A 10734-nucleotide genomic window follows, 5' to 3' on the forward strand; every position below is an offset into this window, starting at 1 on the left:
ATAGGTCTAAATGTATATATACAGGTTTATAGCTTTATATATGTATATATACAGTACTGTACAGGCAAACATGTGTACATATGTATAACTATAATTGCACTATATAACTTTTTCCTTTTTGATATGAAATGATCAACTGATACAATTCAAACCAAGAAAAATAGTCAGAAACAAAAGGTATAGCAGTGCTTCTCAATTTTATGGAAAGAGAAAACGTTTCATGCCCCCCCCACTCGACGCATTGACTATAAGATTATTGTTTATAAAAATGGTATAAATGTGCCTAAATCTGTGTCCTTTTTAACAGTGACAAAAGAAAAAAGCAATATAAAATAACGTTTAACAACTTTAAAAAAAATATTTTTTACATCTTTTATATGTGTTACACAGCTTAGTATAAAACAGAAAAATAATCAAGTGCATCAAAGTGCCTAAAATAGAAAAGATGAACGTTCTTATTTTGTTGCAAACTCATAACCAAACTTTGAAATTTTTACTGCACTTCAATTAAAAATTAATTAAAAATGAATTAAACATTATGAATGAATAAAATGTAGTAAACTAGGTGCAAAAAAAATAAAAATTTCTTTAAAAACAGCATTTTTGTTCCATTTTCCCCAAATTTATATGCACATTTTGAAATGACACCATTGCCAGTTTTAATGCAAAATATAATTAAAACTATAGATGTTTAATTTAAAAATGGCCGTGAAGGTGTTTTTTGTTTTTTTTTAATGGCGTGCTCCCTAAAATAAAATGAATATTTTGTAATTGAAAAAAACTTACAAAGATTTAAAGAGGTGTTCCCCAAAAGGCCTTGCCTGATTTGATATCCTTGGAAAGTCATTTGTGGGTCGTGTGCACGTCGTAATATGTTGGGCAAGGCCGGACTGACATATCCCTCAGCAGAAACATACGCGCGCGGCCGAGCAGGTCCGACTGGTCCGACCGGAGGCGGCTGCCAGGCGGGCAGGAGGTGGGGGCGTGCCCCTCCCCAGAAGGCGGTGCTGCGTCACAGTGAGAAAACAAGACACAAGCGCCAGACTTGGAATGTGAGAGGAAGGCCAGCGCTGCCCACTTGCACTACTTCAGGTGCACCCATGGAGCTGCTGGTGATGTGAGATTTACTCAACAGGTGTGTTTTGATTCCGTTCTTAATATTTTATAGTGCTGGCGAGTACAAATACTTTGTTAGCTTATTTTTGACTTTTATTCTTGTTTGCATGTGTCTGCATCAGCTTCTTACGTTCACATATTTTTCTTTGAAAAAGCCATGTTTTCACTTTCCAGTATGTTATGTAGAATTTTTGTTACTGAGCTAACAGTAACAGTTTTGATCGCTTATTTTTCCATTTTCTTTTTGGTAATTATGGGAATTATTTTTCCCCAGAAGTACCAAGTTATGAAAGAATTAATTAGATGTAACTGCCCATCAAAGTTGTACTTTTAAGTCCTTTTTTTCCACACTTGTATTTATAATTCTGCTTAATTACTTTGTGTGGATGCTGTTGCCATCCCTGTTTTTTTTTTGTTTGTTTTTTTTTTACGCTTTATTACTTTGTTCCTTGAAGTACTTCTGACCTGCTGATCCATTTTGAAGTTTAGTCCAACCCACATTTCCAATTCCCCAAAATAGAGTTTACAGCTGCGCTAGGTGAATTCTCATTTGGCTTTTTACCCACACATCAGAATGAAGACACTGATTGGAAATACCATTAAACTAGATAACTTCCAAGATGTTATCATTTCCCCAATAGGAAGTGAATTAATTCAGGCTGAAGTATGACAGCCATACAATAAAACAAAATGACCTACTTGCAGGAAAACTTTATATCAAGTTTATAGCGAGACAAATGATCAATTCGCTCACGGGAGTGACTCATATCTAAATATGAGGCGTACTTGTCTAATCGGAGACAAAACACTCAGGGCTGAATAAAAAAAATAAAGTGATATTTGAAAAATAATTGGACAAAATGTACCATTTATAACATATGGAAACACAAATTATAATAAACTATTATGGTGGTGAAAACTACACAAAGATCAGATAAAAATACAAAACTTGTACTATAAATGCTTTCTATCATTTAGCGGCACATACAATTAAGGTTGTTCTGTAATCTGAAGGACTTCCACCGCAGGCATGCACGCTGACGTCTGTGTCGTAAAGCCCGAAAAACAAATATAACCCAAGCTCACTAAAAAGTCAACGTTGAAACAATGATGGCTGTCATTGGGCTGGATACCTCCGATCCATTTCCTGTTTTGCAAGTTGTTGGCAGGCGACAGGTTGGGTGCAGAAACACTCGACTGGCTCATTGCAAACCAAAGAAACATTTAATTTGGAAATAATTGCATGGAAAACACACAAATATAACACTACACACTTAAAATATTAGGTCAAATATTTGGTAAAAAAAAAAAAAAAATATATATATATATATATATATATATATAAGATAATAATGCACCAGACATGGTTGACAATAATGAAAACAATACAAAAATACCTAGTTTTATCTTTATTTATTTGATAAATAAAATATATAGAATCATACAAAAATTGAAGAAAGAAACTCAAAATATGAGGCAATTTGCGTAATACAAATACGTCATATCATCAAATAATACGAAGAACTCAAACCCCAAAATATTATATGAAAATAAAGACAGAAAAGATAGCAAAATATGTTGACAAAAGAATCCAACAATACTTGGCCCTAAACATTAAACTTGAGTCAAATATTTTGAAAATTATTCATAGACAGTAATGAACAAAAATCAACATAAATATTATTTATTCAAGTAATATTGTGCCCAGAATTTATAAGAAAAGCAAAAAGCAAACTCAACCCAACTTTCTCTGTTGTTTTCCTCAAAACAACCCTAAAAAGGTTCGTTATGTACTAAACAACCTCAAAAGTGTGTTGTTTTGTTAAAAAAAAATAATAATAAATTGAGTGTTTTTTTTAAACCCACTCATGGCTTAATCTTGACCCAACTTTTTTTAGACATATGAAACAAAAAATACCAAAATATGAGATAAACATAATTAACATTACAAGCAAACAACATTATTAGGCCCAACATATTAGATAAAAGAATTGAAATAATGACAAAATAATACACACAATTATTGAACATTTTAATTTAAAAAAATATTAAAAAATGATTAAAAAACAGTCAATGAAAAGAAAAAAAAAGAAATACTAAAGTCTGAATTGCTGTAATAATTGAAAACGTATCAGACATAATGATTGATAATAAAAGCCAATAATGCATTTTTTTTTTTTTTTGCCAGCCACTAGAGTAATCAATCAGTCAAAGAAAATATCCATACACTTTCTACAAATATGTTCGTTCTAAATATGCAGGCATGTTCAGTTCAAAAAAGAGAGAAAAAAAACCTAACTTCCATTAACCATCTTTCCGTGAATATCTGATGTTATGACCTGCAGCTTACATTCCGTGCAGCTTTTTCATGACAAAAAAAAAAAATATATATATATATATATAATTTTTTTTTTTTTTTTTTTATTCAATTTTTTCTGCTACAGTATATACCGGTGCGGCTTATAGTGTGGAAAATACGGTAAATCTAGAAAATAAGAATATATGAGTGATATATTTTCCAATCATTAAAAAATGACATTTTGTTGCATCGTCATCTGCAGAAACCCTCGACTGGCAAACACCGACGGCCGACATGAGCGACGAGCGGGAAAGGCGGCGGCCTCGTCGTAGCCGCAGCCACGACGCCCGGCCGCCCGCCAACGTCAAGCCTCGGATGGACAACCGGCGCCCGCAAAACGTCCACAGGTCCAGGAGCAGCGACTCTGAGCGAGGGCGGCGGCGAGAGCGCCGCTCGGGGGAGCCCAACCAACACCGGCATCGGCGCCAGCGCCAGCGCGGCAGGAGCGCCGACGCCGGCCGGCACCTCCGTCCGCCCGAGGAGAGCGACGACGAGGAGCTGGAGTGCGCCATCTGCTTCTGCTCCTACGACAACACCTTCAAGACGCCCAAGCTGCTGGCCTGCGGGCACACCTTCTGCCTGGAGTGCCTGGCGCGCATCAACGTGAGCGCGCCCGAGCTCAAGACGCTATCGTGCCCCGTGTGCCGCGAGATCACGGACATTCCTCACGGCCAGGACCTGCCCCGCCTGGGCAACAACCAGGACATCATCGGCAAGCTCCCGCCCGAGATGCGGCGCGCCAAGTCCATCCGCTTCAAACGCAGCAAAGGCAAACTCTTCCTGAAGAACCCGCCGTCCAACGGCCCCGCCGACCCGGGCGTCATCACCCTGCCGCACAAGAGCCACGAGGCCCGGCCCGCGCCCGCCGACGCTTTGCGGCTGGACGCCATGGAGGGCGGCGTGGCGCCCGCCACCATGGTGGACGTGGGTCGCCCGCCCAACCGGGTGCGCGGGCGCATCCGCCGCTTTTTCCGCTCGGACCGCTGCTACTACATCACGGTGGCCAGTGTCATCACCGTCACCGTGGCGCTCTTGCTGGCGGGCATCCTGGCCTTCGTCATCATACCCAACGTGACCAGTCCGAGGCCCCCGCCCGGGAACCAGACGGCGCCTCGCCCGCCGCCGCGCAAGGCCTTCTCGGGACCGTGACCGCAGTTGGGAATTAATGGCAATAAACCAGAGATTTGCGACAACTGAAAGCTCAATCGCTCACTATAGACATTAAAGATCTGGTTTTTCTGCGCGGGCTGTGGACTCGGGCATAAACGACAGCCTTCAACTTTTTCAAAAATCGACAGGGCGACCAAACACCTCGTGTGTGGGAATCCCAAAACCTGTCAAAATATTCTTGTGCGACTTTGGTAAACCCTCCGCTTAACTGACAGTCGGACCGTTTCCGCTGATGCGGGGACGTACGCTAGCAGTGATGAACCAACCGATCAGAGAACATTTTCTACGTTCCCTTTTAGTGCAGATTGTATGTTTGTCCATACTCTTTTAATGCCAGCCACTTTAAAAAAAAAAAACAAAAAAAACTGCAAGCCAGTTTCGAGCATTTTGACTGATGATAGTTTTTTTAAATTTCCCTATCCATTTTTCCACCCGTACCGATTATTAAAAAAAAACATAAAAAGTGTAGTTGACATCAATTAACGTCGATGGAGCCTCACTAGGGGGTTTTGACGACATCCTCTCACATCAACGGCACACAAAGTACCGTATATTGTTGTTTAAAAAAAAAACAACTTTTTTTAATCTCCCAAGCATTCCATCATGAGCTGGTTTCTATTTTTTTCTTGTCATTTTTCAGTGTTTCAGTATTTTTTGCACAACTTGCTGTTTGACAATATGAACTGTCAAATGTTTGGAAATACTCTCTTGTTCAGATTGTTTAAGAAATATATTTAATTGCTGAATTGTAGATTAATATCTAAGACAATGGAAAATTTTGGAATTATTTGGTGGGGAAAAAAAGGTCATCCAAACAGAATATTTTACAATTTTTAGATACTTCCAACTAAGTAGCCTAAGTACATTTTTTCCCCTTAGTCGGCTTTATGAGCTGGATGATGCTTTATGATGTGGAATGACACTCAGTTCACAGTTGTACCTTTTCAAGAGTTAATAACTTGAATGTAAAGGTGTTTCTAAACATTTGACCAGAACTGTAATATTGTTGGGAGTGAGGTGAGCCTTTGTGATACAGGTGATGCTTTATGTGCCGGAATGAGGATTATCTCACAGCTGTGTATTTTCCAAGAGTCGAGTATTGCGATTCGTTGGGAGTCCACGTGAATCTGAAGGTGTTTCCAAACTTTTGACTGGTACTGCAAATGCCTTCTAAATGGCTCGTGGACTCTTGATTACATTTGTTGCGAGAAAGAAAAGGAAGTATAGACTTTTCAATACATTACATCTTCATTCCCGTGGAAATTTACCGGAATGTCCAAACACATAATGTGACTGTTTTTTTTTTTTTTTTTTTTTTTTTTATCTAAGCACTACTGCGTCACATGTTTCGCGAGGTGAAGAAATGAAGCCAAACGAGGAAGGTGGCATTTTTCGAACGAAGGGAGCGCAGACCTCAAATTGCACGCACAGTGGAGTCAAACTGTGAACAAAGCTAAAGATGTGGGAATAGATTATAGACCAACTACAAAGTGTTGTTTATAGAACAGCTAGCTGCATGTACTCACATGAACACTTGTGATTTTATTGGAAATACACCATCTGTAAATAATAAATCATAGACACACATAGGAATGAATTTGCACTCACTGGTATATGGTGTTTGAGAGGCCACAAAAAGATATTTTTTTAAACACATGCCTCATATAAGCTTTTTAAAACATTAAAATATGTAAACTTTTGAAAACGTAACTGTTTTTTATGTCTTATTTGATATTCAAGAACATATAAAAACACAAACAAGTAATACTCAGGCAAAAATAATTGTATGACATCATTTTGACAGAATCCATAGACGGAGCTAAACACCAAAATGTTCAACTGAAACATATCGCTGAAGAAAGTCGGTTTGCAAAATGCTAATATAAAGAAAAACATCATAGACAGGCTAGCAAAAATTAGTGCTCGGTGCTGCTTAACAAAAACAAGGAAACAAGGAAGTGATATATCACAAGTAATACACATTACACAAAAAACAGTACACACTGAATCTTAGCTACAAATACAAAAATACTACTTACAAATAAAATACAATACAAAAAAGTGAGTTTTAATTTACATCCCTAGCATGTTAACTAGCTAGCTACAGTGCTAGTTTTGAGCCCGTTTTCAGATCTCATTTGCTCAAAGCAGGCAATAATGTAAAAACAAAAATAACATGGTGTTTATACTTGTGTGTCATCAAATAAACCTATTGTATAGTCAGGATTATGATTGCAAAGATGTACATAGTATTTTTCATTAAAACAATGACGAAAAACTACCCGGCTAACTTTTGTTGAATGCCTTTTGTGTGATCTGTACACTACTGTACTGCGTTTCCTTTTTGGACGCCAGCCCGTATGCCGCTTCATCATCTTGTTGTTCTTCTTGAGACATGTGAGCATGGCCTCTAGTCTTGTAAACACGACACAATCCACAAGACTGTTTCAAGTGCGTTTCTCTCTGTTGGTTCGCTAGCGGGCGGCCAAACCAGTCCGACGCTTTGTGACGGACACCTTTATCTGGATTCTTCAGCATTAGATACCAAGGAGATGGAAAGGTGGATGAGACATTTTCAAAACTTCAAAAATATTCGAAAAAAAAACGTTTTTTGGTTTACTGTCGAGCTCGAAATATAACAGGATCACGCCCAAAACATCCAAATAACCTTTTGAGTATGCTAGCTTCATTTGAACACATAATGGAACATTTATTATAATTCCAAACTGAGCCTTTTAAGAGTCCCGAGTTCAATTCTAGCTCGCTCCATCCTTCCGGTGTAGGGTTTGCATGTTCTCCCCGTGCCCATGAGGAATCTATGGGCACTCCGGTTTGCGCTCACACTCCCAAAAAAATTGCATGGCAGGCGTATTGGACACGCTAAATAGTCCTTAGTTGTGATTAGGTGCGTGAATGGTTGTTCGTCTTTGCGTGCCCTGCAATTGGCTGGCAACCAGTTCAGGGTGTCCCCCATCTACTGCCCATAGACAGCTGGGATAGGCACCAGCAGGCCTGCAACCCTCATAAGGATAAGCGGCTACAGAAAATGGATGGAAAAAAACATTATGATTTGGAGAAGCGTTACAGTACACAAATGGTGGCGCAAAACCCACAGACAACTAATGCAACAATGTATACACTTTATCCTCTGTGAAGAATAACTAAAATTACAGTAGCTCTCGTGCTGTATATTTTTGTTGATATGATTCTATTCCTATGTGGATGCCTGAATTAGGAACAATGTATGTGAAACTGAAGCAAAAGTGGTGCCAAATTCAATTCAGTTTTGAGTGACTATTGATTTTGAATATAGCACGATAGTATATTTTTAACGGACTCTTTAGTATACATTTATTTATCGTTGGAATTTGATTGCATTTAAAATTGATAATACAATACGGGGTGAATGTTATGGTTATAGTGTTAAATTTAACAAGTTAATTACTTTGTAGTGACATTGAATTATTTTATATTCATTTTGTTGCGTTTGAAAAACAGGTTCATGTTTGAAATAATATTCTATTTTGAGTGACTAATTATTTCGAATCACGCGAGTGTGCAGAACATTTTAACTGAATTATTTGTACAGCATTCATTTATTAAACTATTTTGATTGCATTAAAGTTGATACAATTAAGTTTTGGGGTGAACATTAAGCTAACGCTGTAGTATTTTTAATATTTTGTACTCAAAGGTGCATTTGTTAAGGGGAATTACATGAATTATGAATTTAACTTGAATAATTTATTTTAATTTAGTTCCATTAAAATATCAAGATCCTATTTTAACAATTTGTCAATAGGTTTATGTAACCTTTGTATTAATGAATGTTATTGAATTAATTTATATTAATTTAGTTACTTAAAAAAAACAAAGTCGTATTTTAGATTCAATTCCCTGTTGAGTGAATTTGAATTTTGAATCGTTATTCTTTTCGACAATCTAGTTTAGTATGCCTTCCATTTGGGAATGAATTATAGCTGGATATTTATAGTCTCCGAATTCAAATGACACCGTCACCCTTCCCGGACTTTGGCGACAACCAGGTCAGTCTTTCCAAGGGGACCCCCCCTCCCCACCCCCTGCCTGGCCTCCTCCCCTCCTCCTCCCCCACTGGAGCCACCACCGGGGGGACAGAGGTTGAACGAGTCAGCCGAGTCTTGTGGACGCCGTCGACCGCCATGGCTTCGACTCCCTCCGCCTCGGCCCTCACTTCAGTGCTCCGATGTCGCGGTACGCTGTGGACCAGGAACCCGCCGAGCAAACGAAGCTCCCCCTCGGTTTACGGCCCCGCGCTGGCCGGACCTCGGCGCGACTCGCTCGGCCGCGGAGAGAGCCTTTTGCCGGCGTGTCGACTCTCGGTGCGGTATGATTCGCCACAGCGAGAAGGCAGCGGAGCCCGCCGTTTGAGGGATCCGAGGAAAGGCGTCCCCGAGGCGGACGCCCACCCCGCGACGTCCCGCGGCCTAGATGCGAGCACCGATGGAGCTCGACTACTCCCCGCTGGTCGAGTCGTCGTCGTCAACCGGCTCGTTCGACCGTGTCAAATCAAAGTGTTCGTACGGGACGCGTGTGAGCACCAGTGTGGGCTTTGGGGAGCGTGCCGTGACGGCGGAGAAGCGACGCCGTCTTTCGTGGAGGCCCGATGGGAGACTTTGAGGAGCACCTGCCGCTCTCTACAACTTCTGCTGACACACGTTGTGTTACGGAGACTGGCCATGCTCTGCGGATGCGGCAGGGGGCGCCACCGCAAGGTGACGCACAAGAACTACTATATTATGTAATACTAATGCAAAAATATTGAAGCAAAAATCCAAGTACAGTATATTAGAAAAGTAATGCAAAACATTAGACAGAAAACACATTAGATTTATCAAGAAGATAACGATTGGAAAATTTCAAATAAAAATTACTCCAGTATTAATTAAAAAAATGATGCAAAAATAAACTGATAGATTTTAAAATCCTTAAATATAATTGCAAGAAAAAAAAAATAGATGTAAAATCATGCCTATTAACATACTAGAAATATGAATTTAAAAAGCACAATACTAAAAACAGCTGGAATGATCAAATGTAAATAAACAATACATTAAATACTACAATATTACATTAAAATTTAATAAAGTAAAATATTGAACATACGTTAACTTAAAATAAAAAAGACATCAATATGGCTGAAATTTCACAACGAATGCAGAAATATTTAACTGATAAATATAAGAACTACACAAAATTACAAATATAAATTATTTCCAAACAAAAACAAATCGACGGGAAAATACTTGACTTAAAATATTGACAAGATATTTTAAAAACACAAAACAGACTGAAAACAAATAAGAAGTATGAAATTTGAAGGAACTAGATGATTAGGGATTAGACAAATACTGTATTAGAGAAAAAATAAAATATCGGAAAACACAAACAATATTCTCTTAATAGCATTTTACTAGGTAGAATGTGCACAAATAACAAAATATGTGGTACAGTCAAAAGTGGATTTTCCCAGTACCGGTAAAAGAAAAGTTTGTAATATTTGCATGGAATCTATATCCACTAATATTCATCTTTTCTTGTTTGTTTTTTCTGACAGATTAAGAGAGATGATTCCAGACAGAAGATCCTCAAAAGCGGACCCGACTGAAAGTCCAAGGCCTTGAACTTGACACAGCATGACCCCTGTCTTATTTATTGACCTTTTGTGTGTGTGTGCGTGTGTGTGTGTGTGTGCGCGCGTGTTTGTGTGTGTGTTTGTGGGGAAATTTTCAGTAAACCCCCAGAACGTTTTGGCTATCTTCTGTCCATGAGGGTAACACGTGTCAGAAAGGCCTAAAGTTGCGGCCTACGTGTGTACTTTACACATTTGGACTTCAGTCTATTGACAAAAAAAACTTTGTGTGCACTTTCCGTTGGTGGACAGAAAGAAATACTCACACCGAAAGGTAAAAAAAATCAACTTGAAAAATGTTTTTCATTGACTGCTATGATGCTGCTGGTGACGATATACATGAAAAAAAAAAGTGCCTTTGCTAGCCCAACCCATTTCTATATATATATATATATATATATATATATATATATATATA

General features: G+C 38.7%; 2 protein-coding genes across 2 annotated transcripts; both read left to right on the plus strand.

The window, feature by feature from the left end:
• The first annotated feature begins 721 nt into the window (after positions 1–721).
• On the plus strand, positions 722–6926 carry rnf183 (ring finger protein 183). The gene is made up of 2 exons (XM_088410328.1): positions 722–1135; positions 3678–6926. Exon 2 carries the CDS (start codon positions 3710–3712, stop codon positions 4622–4624), a length of 915 nt encoding a protein of 304 aa, XP_088266454.1. The 5' UTR covers positions 722–1135; positions 3678–3709; the 3' UTR covers positions 4625–6926.
• A 1817-nt stretch (positions 6927–8743) lies between these two features.
• Positions 8744–10710, plus strand: LOC148426446 (uncharacterized). Its single transcript, XM_088410329.1, has 2 exons — positions 8744–9399; positions 10242–10710. Exons 1-2 carry the CDS (start codon positions 8827–8829, stop codon positions 10290–10292), a joined length of 624 nt encoding a protein of 207 aa, XP_088266455.1. The 5' UTR covers positions 8744–8826; the 3' UTR covers positions 10293–10710.
• The last annotated feature ends 24 nt before the right edge of the window (positions 10711–10734 follow it).

Source organism: Hippichthys cyanospilos, chromosome 3 (assembly GCF_059441005.1).
Source record: "Hippichthys cyanospilos isolate Australia breed blue-spotted pipefish chromosome 3, RoL_Hcya_1.0, whole genome shotgun sequence".
Classification (NCBI taxonomy): domain Eukaryota; kingdom Metazoa; phylum Chordata; class Actinopteri; order Syngnathiformes; family Syngnathidae; genus Hippichthys; species Hippichthys cyanospilos.